We start from the raw sequence: 18,821 nt of genomic DNA, 5'->3' as shown, positions 1-18,821 counted from the left end.
ACGCCAGGACCCCCTCATCCTCACCGCTCCTCTCTCTGTCCTTAAGCTTGCTGTGGGTTCAGCTGCCTGGGGTCCGTGTCCGACCGCCTTGGTGCTGTTTCTCCACCAGAACCTGTCACCTTCGCTATCAGCATCTTCATCATCAAACCACGGTTACGACTCTCACTGGGAATAGGAGACACAGCAGAAGCTGACGTTGTTACCCAGGACCTTGTCTTAGGCATCTCCAAGCTGGAGGACTGAATTCCACCCTCCTAGGTCCCAGCAGTACAAAGGGCACACACATGCGCACACACAGATACAGGTCAATATCTCAAAAGTCACGGCAAGTGATAAGCAGACAACCTGACAATAGTGAGTTAGATTCAAATACAGGCAAACACAATTTCAAAGGATTGTCTAGACCAGATGGGACCAAACAAGTCTTTAAGTCTGTTCACATCAATCTTGGATCATTTTCTTTGAAGAACGTTTCCCTAACATTAATATACACAGAATCACTGTGGGGGATGGGCGTAATTTTAAATGCCCAATCCCTGGACTTTAGCCCAAGAGATTCTCATTCACTCTCTATAGAGTGGACTCAGGAATCTGTACTTTTAACAGCAGTCCAAGTGGTGCTGGTGCTTTTGGAACGACGCTGCTCAAGGTGCCAGTAAACCATGTCTGGATTACCTATCTGTATGGGCTTCTCAGGTGGCATAGTGGTAAAGAATCTGCCTGCAATGCAAGAGACACATGTTCAATCCCTGGGTTGGGAAGATCCCCTGGAAGAGGGCACAGCAACCCATTCCAGTATTCTTGCCTGGAAAATCCCATGGACAGAGGAGACTGGCGGGGCTACAATCCATGGGGTTGCAAAGAGTCGGACACAACTGAGCATGCACATGCACGCGTGCACACCCTAGCACCACTTTAAGAGGGGCCTTGACCAACTGGAACATGTCCAGAGGATGAGCTGGGTGAAATGATGTGAGAGTTGTCAGCTCTGGGCTGATGCACATGTGCAGGACTCCTTGTGGGCAGGTGGACGCTGCCCAAGAGGGAGCCCAAGAGGGGCCATCTCTCCATGCAGACTTGTTTCCCCAATGATTCTCATGGCTCGTCCATAAAATACTTCAGTTAGGGGTAGGAGAAAAGGAGGAATTAGAATTTTAAAGTAGATTATTTGGGTCAGAAAATGGATCAGGAATGAGATTAATGCATACCAAAAAAAAGTGTGTATCACAAAATCAATGAATGGGTCACAGTTTTTATTAGCACAGTGAGAGCGAACACCCAGTGGTTGTGTAGTTCACTAGACAAAATGGACCAAGTGCTCCTGGAAATTAGACCATTCTGGGTACTCAACCCAGAGAACATCTGTCCTCAGGATCATGACAGAGGGGACTCTGTAAGGCAACCAACAGCATCCTCAACAACAGCCTTAGAGAAAACAACAGTGACACCAGAGGGCAAGATCTTGTGACAACCCGGCAGGCAGGCTGATGGCATCACATCAGGTGCTAAGAAATGGGACTCCACCCCAGGGGCTGCCCATTCACCAGGACAGACCAAGGAAGTTCAAGGTCAAAGACCCAGTCAGACATAGAGAGACTTATTTGCATGCCGTTTTACTTGCACACACAGGGGAGCATTTGAAAAACTGATTTCATCTCTACAGGTGAAAACAGGATTTGTATGAGAGAAACAGGAGAGAGGGGAGAAAAATAAATTCAGACCTGCTGGAACCCTGAACTTGAGTAAGCTGCTGAGTAGCTGGCAAGGAGCAGAGATGCCAGGCAGCGTGTTCTGCCCTGAGGCAACTTCATGGCCCATCAAATAAACCATCTCAGTTCTTTGTGGATTCCGCGGGGACAGCTGGAGTGCTTCTGCTTTGTGCTGTGCCTGCCGCTGACCCCCAGGAAGCGCCTCCTCCAGCCAGGTCCACACACTGTCTGCACTGGGACTTCTCAACAGTAACGACCACATCACGACCCCAAATAAGAACAGAGTTCAGTGATGGTACGGAGAGAATGAAGCTTCTCCCAGGCAAGGCTCACAGGCATCACATGATGAGAACCATGCTCTGTTTTGTTTCAAAAAAAAAAAAATCAGTTTCATTTCCCAGTTATAAAAGGAGCACCTGGGATCTCCCTGGTGGTCCAGTGGTTAAGACTCCACACTTCCAATGCAGGATGTGTGGGTTCAGTCCCTGGTGGAGGAACTAAGATCCCACATATTGTGTGACACAGCCAAAAAACTAATAATAAATTAAAAAAAAGAAAAGGAGTAGCTGTTTGCTCTAGAAATTTTAAGAAGCGTGGAAAAATCATTCATGAGTCCACCGAACAGTTACCAGTAATGGAATTATTTTATTTTTTCTTTTGGCCCCGCTATGCGGTGTGTGAGATGATAGTTCCCTGACCAGAAATTGAACCCACACTCCCTGCGTTGAAAGCACAGATTCTTAACCGCTGGACCACCAAAGAAGTCCTCTAGTGACATTTTGATGTGATTCCTTCCAGACCAGCTTTATGATGATCACTATGACAGACATGGACAAATATCGATTTGTTACAAAGTTATTTACACTGTTACACTGTGCAGGCGTTTTGACTTAATGTGTTACAAATATGTCCACATTTCATTGAACTTTCTTCTACAACAGGCCAGTAAAGGATGACTTGGGTTTGCACTGTGTTGAGTGAACCTTGATTCATTTACCCTTGGGCACGGGGGTGTCTCTCACTTTTCAGTGGAGTGAAAAATGCTTGGCTGAGCAGCTCTGTGTCAGGGGCTTTGTGCACGTGTGGGGTTATGTCCTTAGGATACATCTCCAAAAGTGGAATCAGTGGGTCACAGGATATGAACATTTTTAGGCTCGTGAAACAGGTTCCCAAGTGACCCTCTCAGAAAGGTCATACCAGTTTTCACTGCCACCAACAGAGTCTGGGAATGCCTAGCACTGCACCTCGAGAATATGTTTTGCACTGTGCTGTGCTTAGTCATTCAGTCGTTTCCAACTCTTTTCCACCCTATGGACTATAGCCCACCAGGCTCCTCTGTCCACGGAGATTCTCCAGGCAAGAATACTGGAGTAGGTTGCCATGTCCTCCTCCAGAGGATCTGTCCAACTAAGGGATCGAACCCAGGTCTCCCACATTGCAGGCAGATTCTTTACCATCTGAGCCACTAGGAAAGCCTGAATATGTTTCAGGTAGGATTAATGTTCATGAATAGGTTACATACAATATGGTTCCGACTATGTGTCATTCTGGAAAAGGTGAAACTAGGGCAATAATAAAAAGATCAGGGATTGGTAAGGGGTGGGAGGATGATGAATAGATGGAGCACATAGGGTTTTTAGGACAGGGAAACTATTCTGTGTGATTCCATAATGGTGGATACATGTTATCATACATTTGTCCAGATCCATAGAGTGTACACCACCAAGTTGAACCCTTACGTAAACTATGAACTTTAGGTGCTAATGATGTGTCCATGTAGGTTCATCAGTTATCACAAATGAGATGATCCGATGAGGGATGTTGATGGTAGGAGAGGCTGTGCCTCTGGCGAGGGTAGGAGTTAAAGAAAAACTTTCTGAATTTTCTGCTCAGTTTTACTGTGAACCTAAAACCGCTCTAAAAAGTGAAGTCAAATAAATAGATGAAGTCCATCCAGCCCCAGCACAGTGCCTGTCACAAAGCCCACTTTCTGCACTGTTTGAGGAGGGACTCAAGAAAGAGAGTAGAATTTTGACAAAGGTGGAAAGAATGGGTCCGAGGAGAAGGTAGAAGATATTGGGGACACAGCGACTGGAGTCTAACCTTTCCAGTGTCCCCAGGGGAGGTCATCCCAGGGCCTAAGTCACAGAGTAAGTTGGAGGAATGTCCTGAACACAGGTCCTATGACTAGGGGGTGAAGAACTCGGCACATTTATCCTGGAAGACAGATTTAGGGAGAGACATGACAGCCTTCTCAAATATTTAAAGGGCTGTCTCATAAGAGAGAAATAAAACTTGTTCAATGAGCTCCAGGTGACAGAACTGAACTCAGGGGCCAGAAATCCCAAGGAGATAGATCTCAGCTGAATTTGAGTTCTGCAATAATTGGAACCTTCCAGAGAAAGCATGGACTTTGGACTTTAAAAGGATCAACAGAACAATAACAGAACAGAGGTCCCCTCCTCTCTGAAAACAGGGGAAGTGGGAGGCTGGGGTAAATATTTACACCTGAATTTCTGTTCATTTGATGTTTGCTGTTTGTCTAGGAAATGGATTTAAAAATGCAAAAAGAAGACATTTTAAATAATAAATTAAATGATGCACTGGCCATGCTAGAAAAGGCTCAGAAAACAAAGACGGCTGAAAGTCTGAAAGCAGAGAACCTCACCATGAAATTAAATGAAACACTAGCTGAACTGGAAACTGCAAAGACGAAAATGGTAAGTTAGTGCCTTCCTGGGACAGGAGAATTTTCCCTTCAATGCACGATCACGATGCCATGTGTGGTTTAGACCAGGGGTTCTCAGCCTCCATACTGTTGATGTGCTGGGGGGGTAACTCTCACGGGGGTTGGGGGGCTGTCCTGTGCATTACAGGATGTGCAACAGCACCCACTGAGCTCCACCCAGAAGATGCCAGTGGCACCCTACCCCCAGCTGTGACAACCAAAAATGTCTTCTGACTTTGCCAAATCTCCCCCAGTGCTGGGGGAAGCTGGGGGGAATCACCCCCATTGAGAAGCATTAATTTAGTATGAAAGGTAGACAGAAGCTATGACACCCTCTCTCCGGGGCCTTCTAAGATGATATAATTCAGGCTACTCCCAGGATCATACTGAGCAGTCCTGGAATTTAGGGGTCAGTGATGATTCCATAGAATTTAAGACAGAATTTTTCAATTTTAGCTTGACATTCAAGGCCCTTCACCATCAGGGCTCAATATTGCAATGACCTGTCATTCACACGTTTAACCGACAGGTCTGTGGACAAGGACGTAATGAGGACTGACCTGGCAGAAGTACCACAGAGGGAAGATGAGAGGGACTGGGCTTGGAAACAGCAGCTCAGGGGTGTGGCACATGGTGGCCGTTCCCAAGGTCCTGAATCACAGGACCTGGACACTCGGGGTAGCAGAGGAGTGGGAAAAAGGAGTTGCTATGGAGGGAGTTACCAGAGAAATGGCAGGACTTATTAGCTGATGGACAGGACAGGAGTGCCGAGGAGAGGGAGGAGCCAAGGAGGCGGGCCAGCTTCCAGCCAGGGCGCCATGGAGCCGGGCAGTGATGGCACATGGATTTGCTGGAAAGATAGAGGTTGGGCTTGGGGATGGGGGCAGGTCTCTTGTGGGAGAGAGACTGTCTCCCGGAGAAGATAAAGCATTCAGACTGAACCGAGGGTAGGGATATCAAAGTTCAAAAGTTGCCCAAACTTTTGGTGGCATGTTAGATCTGGGGCAGGAAGTGAGACATGAAGACTAAAGTTGGAGGAGAGCCTCCTCAGAGTGATGGTTGAAGGAGGGGGCATGTGTGAGCATCTGGGGCAGAGAATTTCTGCATCCGGAGGAGATCAGAGGCCCATCGTGTTAACAGGGAATGGAGAGCGAGAGAATGACATCATCCAAAGAGCAGGAGAATGATGTCATCCAGGTGGCAGGAGAATGACCTCATCCTGAGAGCAGAGAAAGGGGTAGGGGAGCAGGAGGGAAGCAAGGATGAGGCACTGAGACTCAGGTGTGTGGAGCGGCTGCAGGCGGGGAGGGTGGTTATGGGAAGGGGTGTGACTCACCATCAGGAGGCCACTGGTAACTTTTATTTTTAAGAAATACAGATTTATTCACTTTTTTCTTATAAAGTTGTTCACTCATTAACTCAGCCAGTACTTATTGAGCATCTGGGTCTAGATGCTGTGGCAGGGATCTGGGCTCTGATGCTGTGGGCATATTGGTAGGTAAAGGGTAAGTTTCTGCCCTCATGGAGCTTCCATTCTAGTGGGAGCGAGAAATAAAGACACGAGATGGTTCACATGGCAATAAGCACCTCAGGGAAAATAAAACAGGATGATGTCTCCTTTAGATAGGCAGTCCAGGAGGGCCTCTCAGAGGAGGTGACATTGGAGCTGCAGCCCAGCACACATGGAATCAGCCTCATGAGGAGCTGGGGGAGGAGTGTATGGGCAGAGGGAACAGCACGTGCAAAGGTCCTGGGGCAGGCAGAGTTCAGTGCCAGTGCGTGCAAAGGGGCCATGTTGTTCCTGTTCTCCATCATCTTACCCAGCTCCCAAGATCACATGAACCATGTCTGTTTCCCCAGATCATGATGGAGGAGCGGATGCAGCTGCAACAGCACACAGTAATGGCCCTCCAAGAGGAGCAAAAATCACAGAAGCACGAATTTGAAAAACAAATCATGGAATACAAGGAACAAATCAAGCAGCACTCCCAGACGATCGTGAACCTTGAGGAAAGACTCCAGAAAGTGACTGAACACCACAGAAAGATAGAAGGAGAGATCGCCACGCTGAAGGACAATGACCCAGGTCGGTCCAAAGAGATGCCGAGGGAACCTTAGTGTTCAGGGTGGGTTCTGATGACCCTGTGGGTCCCTCCAGGCTGATGGACAAGAAAAAGTCTGCGTCTCATTGAAAACGCCCCTCTGTTGTCTGGAGGCCCCTGTCCTTGTCGCACTGCAAGGTTAGGTCCCCTCCAGGCCCAGGTTCAGCAGATGTAACACGATGAACAGAGACAGGCTTTGTGCCGAGCCAGTCAGCCAGGGAGCAGCACAGGCTGCCGGGGCCATGAGGGGTGTCAGAACACACGACGGGAATCGTCCTTTCCCCGTGGAAGTATCCCAGGCAGGGGCCTTTCAAAGGCATCTCTCTGCCATCAGCAGTTTGCGGCGCTGTCTAATGCTCTTTCACAACCAGCTGGGGTTTATCTCTTTAAAAAAAAAAAAAAGCCTGAAGAAAGAACTCCGAGTTGTGAGCATTTATTTGCCCTGAATGACCAGGGGTGACAGATAAAACTAAAGACAGTGAGCTCTTGGAGCAGAGTTCTGGAAGTAGAGGCCTCGGCCTAGGATTTCTCATCCTGAGTGTTAATGTTGCCATGTGGGCTAGATCGGCTTCCCTGGTGGCTCAGCAGTAAGGAATCCGCCTGCCAATGCAGGAGATGTGGGTTCGATCCCTGAATCGGGAAGATCCCCTACAGAAGGACCTGGCAACTCACTCCAGTATTCTTGCCTGGGAAATCCCATGGACAGAGGAGCCTGGAGGGCTACAGTCCACGGGGCTGCAAAGAGTGGGACACAACTGAGTGACTGAGCACGCACGTGGGCTAGAGTGCTCTTTTTTGGGGACTTTCCTATGCACTTAGGGTGTTGAGCAGCGTCCCTGGCCTCTACCCACTGCGTGCCCACGCCCCACTCCAGTGTAACAGCCAAAAATGTCTCCAGACATGGCTAAATGTCCCCTTAGGGGTAAACTCCCTCCTGGTTGAGAACCACAGTCCTAGTCTCAAGCCAGCTGACAAGCTGTCAGGGCTCACCTCATGGATACGTTCATTCAACACACTTAGCTTAGCAGCTCTTGTGTCCTGAGCTCATTCTAGACACTGGAGGTTCGGCTGTGGACCACCACGCAGCATCCCTACAGTTTGCCAGGTCACTGCCCTGCCAGGGGACCCTGCATGAACAGGCCACCACGGCAAGAGCAGGGGACAGGACTCGGCTCCCAGCCCAGGTCCAGGTCAGAGGGAGGGTGTTCCAGCTGGGACGCTTCTTTGCCACCCCAGACTTAGATCCGTGCCTGCCATCAAGCAGATGCTCCATAAGCATCTGTTGAGCAAATAAACGAGCGAGTGAACTGAGGATGGGGGCGGTGGCAGACACCAGAAGGCAGTGGGCTGAGGAGTAACTGGGAGGTGAGCACAGCCGAGGGCAGGAAATGGGGCAGGAGGTGCGACCCAGGGAGGGGTTAAGGCTCTACATCTCACCCCTTAGCTGGGTGGTTACCAGCAGGTCCCACCAGTGCCATGCTCACTTCCTCAGCTGTCAGTGGTATCAGTGGGTGTTAATCGCTTCTGTTGTGTCCGACTGTTTACGACTGCATGGATTGTAGCCCACCAGGCTCCTCTGTCCATGGGATTCTCCAGGCAAGAATACTGGAGTGGCTTGTCATGCCCTCCTCCAGGGAATCTTCCTGACCCAGGGATTGAGCCCGTGTCTCCTGCATTGGCAGGTGGATTCTTTATCACTGAGCCACCTGGGAAGCCCCCAGTGGCATCTGTTATCCCTGCCTTAGAGAGTGCGTGCATGTTCAGTCACTAAGTTATGTCCGACTCTTTGAGACCCCATGGACTGTAGCCCACCAGGCTCCTCTGTACATGAGATTTCCCAGGCAAGAATACTGGAGTGGGTTGCCATTTCCTCCTCCAGGGGATCTTCCTGACTCAGGGATCAAACCCATGTCTCCTGCATTGGCAGGCGGATTCTTTACCACTGAGCTATCTGGGAAGCACCACCACCTCAGAGAGTAGCTGGAAAGATGTCATGAGCTCATGCACGGGGGAAGGGCAGCCTGTGATACAGAGCTCATGGTGGTTCTCACTAGGTGGAGAGGGCTGGGAGTGGAGGGAAGGATTGTCAGTTGAGACGGTTTTCTCTGTTGATAAGCAAAGGGGAAGGAAAATATCCCTTGCCTGAGGACTGTGATGACGCTCATGTGTCCCTCTGATTCAGCCCAGGAGGGGGACGCACAGCCGGACCCCGCAGCAGCACCTCTAGGGGAGAGCAGCTCCAAAGATGCAATGTGCGACCACCTGATGTGAGTACTGGACGGGACTCCTGCTTCTGGTCACGTTGTCAGAATCTGACAAGAGTTGAGTCTGTGCAGTCCTTGCTGCTGGTTGAGTTTCTCAGTCCCTTTAGTAGGTCAGGCTGGTGTCATGGAAGGATCTGGGTAGATCTAAGTTCAAATCCTAAACTCAACACTCTCCAGGTATGTAGCCCCAGGCAGATCACATCTCCTCCTGTGCCTCAGCGATGCCCCCCCCACCCCGCCCCCTGCTTGTGAGATAAGGAGGCACATGAATGCCAGCTAATGCTACTACTTAGCTATTTTCCTCAAAGACCTGCCGAAGGCAAGCCTATTTTTGGGTTTCAAAACAGTGGAAACCAGTTGGTGGAGTGGGGTCCCGGAGAGGGTTAAAAGTTAAGAGGTTAGACTAAACAATCTTGAAGATCCCTCCCAACCCAAAGGTCCATACCTGGAGCCTCAAAGAAGTGAAGTGATATCACTCAGTTGTGTCCAACTCTATGTGACCCCATGGACTGCAGCCCACCAGGCTCCTCTGTCCATGGAATTCTTCAAGCAAGAATACTGGAGTGGGTAGCCATTCCCTTCTCCAGGAGATCTTCCCAACCCTTGAAGAGCTGACAATTTCCAGAGAAACAAAACCCATGGATAGGAAAGATCCTGAAAGACACCGCCAAGCATCATACAAAGTAGAAGGTGGTAACATGATGCAGAGAAAGGATTCAGAAAGTTTCTCAAAGAAGGCAAGCCACCAGCCTGAGCCCTGCCCCAGATACCAATTACCAAAGTCTAATGTCACACAGGTTTTACCCTAAGAAGGCAATGATACTCAGACTCTCAAGCTCCATGTTCTGAAAAGTTTGTCTTCTCCTATAAAGTTCGTGTCTCCTCCTAAACTCTGTAAAGAAAACAGTAGCCATGACCTGGAGAAGAATCAGCATCAAGTTGTTCTCTGGTTCACTTCCTTAATGATGGACGCACTTGACACAGAGTCTCATCCTCAAGTTGGAAGAGTCATGGCCAAGGAGATTAGTTAGACAGACAGACATTTATGTGTATGTGTGTGATCCATTCCAGTGATCACCAATCTTTTTTATTTCGATTTTCACATACAGCCTGCAAGTATTTTGCATTATTCCATAATAAGCACACACACTGCCTTCAAAGGTCTATATAAGAGGAGTCTATACTTCAAAAGACTATGAATACAAATGAAGTGACACTAACACCTGCCCAGAGACTCAGTCGTGTCTGACTCTTTGTGACCCCATGGACTATAGTCCATGGAATTCTCCAGGCCAGAATACTGGAGTGGGTAGCCTTTCCCTTCTCCAGGGGATCTTCCCAACCCAGGGGTTGAACCCAGGTCTTGCAGGTGGATTCTTATCAGCTGAGCCACAAGGGAAGCCCAAGAATACTGGAGTGCATAGCCCATCCCTTCTCCAGCAGATCTTCGCAACCCAGGAATCGAACCGGGGACTCCTGCTTCGCAGGCAGATCCAACCAGTCCATCCTAAAGGAAATCAGTCCTGAATATTCATTGGAAGGACTGATGCTGAAGCTGAAACTCCAGTACTTTGGTCACTGGATGCAAAGAACTGATTCATTTGAAAAGACCCTGATGCTGGCAGAGATTGAAGGCAGGAGGAGAAGGGGATGACAGAGGATGAGATGGTTGGATGGCATCACCAATTCGATGGACATGAGTTTGAGTAAACTCCGGGAGTTGGTGATGGACAGGGAAGCCTGGCGTGCTGCAGTCCATGGGGTCGCAAAGAGTCAGACATGACTGAGTGACTGAACTGAACTGAACTGAGACTCAATCTCTAAACCCGCTTTACTGTGTTTCCTCCTGCCCCAACACACACATGCACATACACACACGTGTGCACACACACACCATACACACACAATATGCTTCTCTCAGGGCTGGGCTGTCTCACGCCTGCTCATAAAGCCCTCAAGGTGCCTCTCCCGCCATCACCCTGGGCCCCTCCCATGAAACATCACCTCCCAGTCAGCCACCCTGATCACTGTGATACCAAAGACACACCCTCTGGGGTGTGGGACCAAGGACCTGCCCTCATCCACTCTCCCTGTGTCCCCTGCTTAGTTCTCTGGGCCCCCAGAGCCCATACATCCCCAAAGGGTCACTTGAACACCACCCACTCATGTGGCCCCTCTTCTCTCCATCAAGAATTAAAAGAAGCTGGTGAGAGCACAGAAGCCATACTGTCCTCTTGTCTCTTTTTTTCCTCATCCTCGAAGAATCCCTGAACCCACACACACAAAAATAGTCTTTCCTCTTCTTTGCACCAAAGATCAAAAGTCCATGAGAGCATTGGTTCCTGCTGACAGATGGTTGAGCAGGAAGAGGCGTCCTTTTGATATTAGTTGTATTTCAGCCTCAGAGCAAACCCAGCCAGGATCCTTTGTTCTGTCTCCATGTATTTCTTTATAACGAAGGTGCATCAAAACGGATTCTTGTTCTGAGAACTTTTCAAGAGTGGGCTTGCTGGGGATGGCATCATCCCCAAATTGGACCATCACTGAAGGAGGATCACATTGCCTCTGCACTTTTCTCCTTCCAGGCACTGGAGCATCACCACAGAGATGGAGCTGAACTGACTTGGTCTGTTTTGTGTGTGTGTGAATTTCAGAGAGGATTTATTGACTGCTCAGACGGAGATCCTGTCTCAGCAGGAGATCATCATGAGGTTAAGGAAGAACCTGACTGAAGCTCATAACCGAATGTCAGACCTGAGAGGTTTGTGCAATTGCCCGTGTCTCTCAATTTCCCAACCCACTTTGAGAAAGGAAAGAAATGGGTCTTCGGGGTTGGAAAGCTGGGCATTTAAACCCCGCCTCAACCCGCTGTCCTGGGCCATCACAGCACTTGTAACTCAGGATCAGCAAAAGCTGCGGGTACTGAACTGATTCCATTTGATGTGGGATCACCGGGAGCATTCTCACATGGCTCCACACCTCTGAGTAGAAATGCAGCTTTCTTTTTCGGGGAGAATCTCTGTTGACCACAGAGGATTAGTCTGTAGGAGCAAAGGCTTGGAGGTCATTCGTGGGTCCCCTCGCTTGGCAGGCCAGCCAGCACAAGTCCTAGTGCCCACCAGCTTATGGACCCTAGTAAGTGTACCCTAGGTCTCTCCTGCCTCTGATGCAAAAACACCTGCCACACATCTGCCTGTTGGGGCTCCTCCTGTCCCTGAAGTCGACATCAGGACCCACCTAGAGTAGGGGCAAGGTAACTCTGAGGTCTCTTCTCTTCTGGATGGGCACAAGTCTGGCTGAATATTCCTCCTTGGCTCCTCTTCTCCCCAGACTTATTTCTGCCTCCCTTCTTCTTGCTTATTAGAGCTGCCTCCTCTTTCCCATCCCTAACTTCCACCTAGCCAAAGGGCAGGAGTCGGGAGGTATAATTAGGTTTGGGAGGGGGTGGAGGGAGGGTGAAGAACAGTCCTTTTATCTGGTCCCCATCTCAAGCCCTGTGCATCCCAGACCTTCAGTTGTGTTTATTCCCTGTGTCTGGGCCAATTGATGTCCCCAGGACTTTTATAGCAGCATTTTTCAAAGAGGGATTTTCCCCTTCCGAGATACGAGAATTTGTGGCAGAAAGGCCGCAATGTCCAGTTCTAGAATTGGGAGGCATTGGACCCAGTTCTGGATCTGCTATTTATTAGATGGGTGACTTTAGACAAGTCCCTTGACCTCTGTGAACTTCGGTTTCTGCACCTGTGACGTGGGGCTGTTACTAGGAACTGCCTTGTAGGGTTGCTCTGAAGATCCAAGACAATGTAGGGGTCTTAGTTTGGATTTTCCCAGAAAGCAGACCCCAAGACCAGAATTCCACTGCAGGTGGTTTACTTGAGAGATGATCCAAGGGGATCCAGCAGTGGAAGGGAAGTGAGACAGGCAAGGGAAGAAAGCAGATAAAGAATTGCCGTGCTGTCTGTCAGCAGGCACAGTGGGGGACAGAGCTTAATTCTGCCAGGGAGTGGGGATGCTGGGGAGCAATGTGGTCACAGCCCTCCAAATGCCACCTGGACAGGGAGAGGGCTGGGCTGTGTGCTCCAGCCTGTCTCCACCAGGCCTCGGTTGGAGGCTGTTGCCTCTGGCAGACACATGAGCAGAGCTGTCTCCAGAGGGCTCTGAAGCCTTAGGCAAACAGATGCAGAAGCAGGCTGCTGAAGATGCCCTAAAATGCCACAGGCACACAGGCCCTGACAGCTGGGGCCAGGCGGGCGCCACACAGGCTGCCTCGCGGCGCCGGCGCGCATCGAAAGGTGATGCTGGTGGGCGGTTTCGTTGTGTTTTTTTTTTGCAAGCAGACCTCCTGGCTTTTACTGAAGCCCCCTGAGAATTCCTGGAGGGTGAACTGCCTCGTGGTTCTTGGAGGCCTGGCAGATCTGCTATGGCCCTCCAGGAGACCCAAGGCAGGAGACCCCACCCCCAACAGCTTGCATGTACCACCCCCCCAGGGGAACTGAACGAAAAGCAGAAGATAGAACTGGAGCGGAATGTGGCACTGGTCCAGCAACAAAGCAGTGAGCTGAGCGTGCTCAAGGACAAGATGGTACAGATGACCAGCCTGGTGGAGAAGAAGGACAAGGAGCTGGAGGTCCTCAAGCAGGCGCTCAGGTGGGTGGCAAGGCCTGCACAGCGGGTGTGGGGAGCCCAGGCATACCCAAGTACCCAGGGAGCCTGGCATAGAGAGAGGAAGGGCTCAGTCAATGATGGTTAAAGAGTTGAATGAATGAGTAGATTAATGAATGACTGACATATGTTTCATTGCTTCACAACCTCATCATTTAAAACTTTGCTCAGTTCTGAGCATCTCAGAGATTCCTGCCCAATATTTCAGAGAAGTTTCAGTTTAAATGCAGCTTCCTCCAGGAAATCCTCCATTACTCACCCTCACCAAACATAGCCAAGGGCTCCTGCTCTGCCCAGGGTCCCTCAGCCCCTGCATGTCACCTGATCTAACACTTCTCACCTGGCCAGGCTGCTCCCACCTGTTGAATTGTCTGCCTTCCCCATGAGGACCCCTTGTAGACCTTGCCTGCTACTGACTCCCCACCATTCACACAATGCCTGGCATGTAAATATTGACTGAACAAAAGTGTAAGCTGGAGGTGTCAGAGGTCAGCTTAAACTAAATATAGTGTTGTTATTCTGCCAGTTTGTCTATGAAACATATGTGAGTTTGCATTTTCATCCATAGTTTATCCATATTTTGACATAAGATTAATGTTTTCTCCAAGAAAGTTTGAATAAAACTGATGTCTCATGTATACCCCATAGCTTCATTTGCTTCATGGTTCATGGCCAAGGTGGATTCACATCGTGGTTAAAAGAACAGGCTCCAGGCTTGGGCTGCCTGGATTCAAAGCCAGGTGCCCTCATCTATAAGCTCCATGACCACAGGGAAATTGCCGTTTGTCTCTTTCCTGGTCTGTAAAATGGGGCAAGGAGAGTCCCTAGCTCATGGGACTGTTATGAGAAACAGAAGGGTTGACGTATACCAGGTGTTAGAAATAGCAGACAGGCACTACATGGCCCCATAAATGCCACAGCAGGTGTCCCGCAGACCCAGTGCAGGAGGCAGGAGTGGAGAGGTGCCTGCCTCCCTGGTCACTAGCCAGCAAGCTCAATTATCCGGAAACCCTCGGGCAGGAGCTTGAAGGCCCCAAGATTTCGGTTCCCCATAAACATGGAGTCCCTTTCCCACTTCTGCTTGTGAGTACAAAGGTAATTTGTGGTTCCCAAACCTTGTGCAGCCAGCCACCCTGCTGCTCAGTGACTCATCTTCTCTGCCCCCAGGGCCTCCCAAGAGAAACAGAAACTCCAGCTGCGCAAGGAGAAGGAACAGAAGCCCGGGAACACAACCAAAATGTGTGACATTTCGGTGCAGATAGAACCAGTCCACACTGATACTTTCTTGAGCAGCCAAGAGGTGAGCACCTGCCCCGTCCCTGAGGGCATCTAGAAAGATAAGCGAAGAAAGAGCCCGATGGAGGCTTTCTTTCCTTTTGAAAACATCTTCATTCTAAGTTCCAAAAGCATGACTTGCTTATGTGAAATGTATAAAGTTATCATCAGCTGGGCACAGGTACCGTCAGCCCTCTTCCTCACTGAAACCACCACACCCTCATACAGTCAGCAGTTGAAGTTCAGGCTTGGAGCTCGTCTGCCTGGGTTCCAATCCTGACTCCTCCACTTGGAAACCCTGCAACCTGGTACCACTTCCCTCATCTGGAAAGTGGGCATAATGCCAGCCACCCCATCATGGGATTGTTGAGAAACAAATTTAACTTACACACACAAACATATGCAAGCTTACATATACATATATTTATTTGATAGATTTTTTTTCAAAATATAGTCTCAAACCATATTTATTCTGCAACTTATTTCTTTTTTCCCCACATAATACTGTTTCATGGGCATATTTTCAAGTAAATGTACGTGAAGATCTACCTCATTCTTTTGTTTGTCCCAAGCTGGCAATTATATTCTGGGGGCAAATATACCAAATGATTTGGAAATTTTCATCTCCAAGGCCCAGCGTGTGGGCTGGGGCGACAGTGGTGGGCACATGGGACGGCACCCCTCCTCCTGCTGTCAGCGGGGATGCCCGCCCCCCACCCTAAGGCAGCAGCTGCTTCCACTGTCACAGTTCTGACAACTGTGACTCCCTGGCCCTCTGCTGGGGACTCGCAGGGCCATTTCCACTGAATTCCATCACGTCCCTTTTATCCAGCCAGTCGCCTGTTGATGGACATTTGTTTCTGCTTCCGCACATTGCTGTAGTTAAGATCCTTGTGAAAGTGAAAGCGTTAGTCGCTCAGTCGTGTCCAACTCTTTGCGACTCCATGGAATGTAGCCCACCAGGCTCCTCTGTGCATGGGATTCTCCAGGCACGAATACTGGAGTGGGTTGCCATGCCCTTCTCCAGGGGATCTTCCGGACCCAGGGATCACACCCAGGTCTCCTGCATTGCAGGCAGATTCTTTACTGTCCGAGCCACTAAGGAAGCCCTTTGTAAGTATGTAGAACAGATTCCTAGCTGTGATTCTGAGATGTCCAGGGGACATCCTAAATTAGGCCTGAAAGGGCCAAAAGGGACATCCTATATTAGGCCTGAAAGGGCTCAAATGCCAGGCCATTTATGCTGCGTGGCTGACCTGGTGATCTCTGCCCGGAGGCCTTTGCACGCCTGGAAGTCCCAGCAGGCAGCACGCAGGGCTCACATCATCGATGGAGAACCGTGCCTCAGCCCGTGGTCCTGGACGGTGGCTCCCATCTGTCCCTGTGGCGGGCGGTGGTGATCCCTGTGGTCTGTCGTTGGCTGACCGTGGGCACGGCACTTCCTCAAGGCCCCGGGTTTCCTGGAGTCCAGGGATCTCCTTTCTCCCTTCGCTTTATGAAACTAGAGACCAGGGTGTTTCAGTAATGCGCTTTGGACTTTCTCTTGGAAACAGAGCCAAATATGTCGGCTTGCCTGCCTGCTTCCTCAAAGATGCCTTTCCCCTGCCAAACAGCAGGGAGCCAGGGCCGCACGCAGCGTGAAGGAGAGGGCTCAGGGGCCCCGCCGGCTGGCCCTGGCTCCTGTCACCATCCAGAGACCTTTATAGCAGCAGCGTCTCCTCCTTACTAGGGCAGCCCAGCCATGGGGCTGCAGCTGGTTCCGCAGCTGTGAGCGCCCGGGGCCAGAAGCAGGTCTCGTTCCTGTTGAAATCCAAGCTCTAAGTGCAGGACCTGGCCTGTGTTTGTTCACACGTTCAGCAACTATTGGGCACCTGCTGCATGCCAGACCCTGTGCTGGGCGCAAAGCAGGATGCTCACGGTTCTTGCCCACACAAGACCCCCTCTGACTGTCCTGTATTTGCTGAGAAGAATTGTTGACCAGAGGCCCTGTTTCAGTTTCTATGATGATGTCGTATTAGAGGAGGATGGGGGAGGGAGGCTGCAAGATGAAAGGAAAAAAGGCTTTTTTTCTTTCTCAGAACAGCCTTCCACACTCAGTCTACTTCCTGCTTTCTAAACCAGAGTGGGTCAGAGGGCTTAAGAGTTGTATGAGAAAGAATCTCCATCTTCTCTAAATAAACAAATTCCCAGAAGGGCCATGAGTAAGGGTCACGTCGGGCTCAGCCGATCTCTCCAGGCAGAGGAAATGCTGTCACCGAGCCTGGCGGCTGCCCCACCCCCAAAACCAGCCACCACCTCCTCTCCACCCTCCAGCACGTGTGCACATGCACAGCATTCCTGGTGTTCACTCCCAGGGCAAACATATGCCCTCAAAGAGAGGGAGGCTGGTGTAGAAACAGCCCCAGAAGTGGACTAGCCAAGCAGGCTGAAAGCCGGCTGGAGCCAGGCTCAGGGTCTACTGAGGCCCTACTAAGTGCAGCACCCCCTTCTCTCAGGGCTAAACCTTGGTCCCAGCAGGAACGCTGGGGCAGGCCCCTCCTGGTTCCATATTTACGGAGCCCCTACTGTGCTCGGGCACAGGGCTGAGCTTTGGGAATAGCTCGGCCTACATGGGAGACAAACTCTGTTCTCACAGGGCCCGTGCATGCGTGCATGCTCAGTTGTTTCCCGCTCTTTGCAATCCCATAGTCTGTAGCCTTGCCAGGCTCCTCTGTCCAGGGATTCTCCAGGCAAGAATACTGGAGTGGGTTGCCATGCCCTCCTCCAGGGAATCTTTCCGACCCAGGGAATCGAATCCACACCTCTCACATCTCCTGCATTGGCAGGCGGGTTCTTTACCACTGGCACCACCTGAGAAGCCCCTCCTCACAGGGTCCACATTCTGAAAAAGGAAAGAGGCGATAAACAAGGCAACATCTAACAAAATGTCCAGCGAGGGTGAGCCCTCCAAGGAAGGATACGGCAGGACTGGGGCTCAGTAGCATAGGGGAGGGGGCTCTTTGGGACAAGGCAGTAGGGAGGCCTCTGCAGGAGGAGATGGGGAGCAGAGCCTGAATGAAATGAAGGAATGAGTGGTGGGGGCCTAGAAGGGAGAAGAGACCCGAGGGAGGACCTGCTAGGTCTCTCTAGACCAGCCAAGAGCCCATCCATCCAATTCCCCCTAGCAAATATGAGACCACCATCCTTACTACCAGCTAAGCACCGAAAAATGTCCCTCCAGGACTTACCTGGCAGTCCAGTGGTTAAGACTCCATGCATCCACTGCTGGGAGCATGAGTTTGATCCCTGGTCGGAGAAGAGACTAGACCAAAAAAAGAACCAAAAAAATCCCCCCTTCAGGAGTGAATTTGATGTGATTGTTCAAAGATGAGAATAGAATGACAAGTGGAAACCCAAACTTCGAAGAATATTATAAAAAAGAAAGAAAGAATGAAAGAAAACATGGTGAGGAAACATAGAGGGGATCTCTTGTTTATAGTGATGCTAGGTCAGTAGGAAAGTTGGAAATCTTCCTAGATGTGACTTTGTATTTGATGAAATATTTAAATTCCTTCTCTGCTGAAGCCCCTTAATGATATTTTTCAGGGTACTAAGTGACAGGGTTTCTGCTAATCCATGAATTGTTCATGTTTCTTCAAATATAAGAGAGAGATTCCGATCCCTAATAAAGCCACTGTCCGCACCATTCTGGCCACAGGAGCAGTCCTTCAGTGATCTAGGGGCCAAGTGCAAAGGGTCCCGACACGAGGAGGTCATTCAGCGTCAGAAAAAGGCCTTATCTGAGCTTCGTGCACGAATTAAACAACTTGAGAAGGCCGGCTCCTCAAGTAAGTTCCCTCCTTCCTAGTGGCCCCTTCTGTGCTGAGCCATGGGCCCCAGACTTGAGGGTTCCCTGTGGGGGCTGACCAGGATCATTGTCTTCTATTCTTATCATTTCATAAGTGAAAAGATGTAGTTTTTTTTAAAAAAAGAAGAAGATGAGTTGGAGGCGGGGGGGAGATGGGCAAACATCATCTCAAAGTCAAGAGCAGGCCTTGATACTAAATAAACAGGATTTCATGAAAAACTCATAACATTGTCC

At 50.0% G+C, this 18,821-nt stretch overlaps 1 protein-coding gene across 4 annotated transcripts in view; it reads left to right on the top strand.

The window, feature by feature from the left end:
- FHAD1 (forkhead associated phosphopeptide binding domain 1) overlaps window positions 1-18,821 on the top strand; it is a 159,131-nt gene that overhangs the window by 122,657 nt on the left and 17,653 nt on the right. For all 4 annotated transcript variants that reach the window (XM_043924446.1, XM_043924445.1, XM_043924444.1 and 1 more), the window contains 7 exons: window positions 4,256-4,429; window positions 6,298-6,523; window positions 8,722-8,806; window positions 11,458-11,564; window positions 13,291-13,450; window positions 14,633-14,765; window positions 18,438-18,567. In XM_043924446.1, coding sequence (XP_043780381.1) covers window positions 4,256-4,429; window positions 6,298-6,523; window positions 8,722-8,806; window positions 11,458-11,564; window positions 13,291-13,450; window positions 14,633-14,765; window positions 18,438-18,567 — 1,015 coding nt within the window. The remainder of the gene's footprint in view (window positions 1-4,255; window positions 4,430-6,297; window positions 6,524-8,721; window positions 8,807-11,457; window positions 11,565-13,290; window positions 13,451-14,632; window positions 14,766-18,437; window positions 18,568-18,821) is intronic.

The sequence above is a fragment of the Cervus elaphus genome, chromosome 14 (assembly GCF_910594005.1).
Source record: "Cervus elaphus chromosome 14, mCerEla1.1, whole genome shotgun sequence".
Lineage (NCBI taxonomy): Eukaryota > Metazoa > Chordata > Mammalia > Artiodactyla > Cervidae > Cervus > Cervus elaphus.
This window is presented reverse-complemented; position numbering and strand designations above follow the sequence as displayed.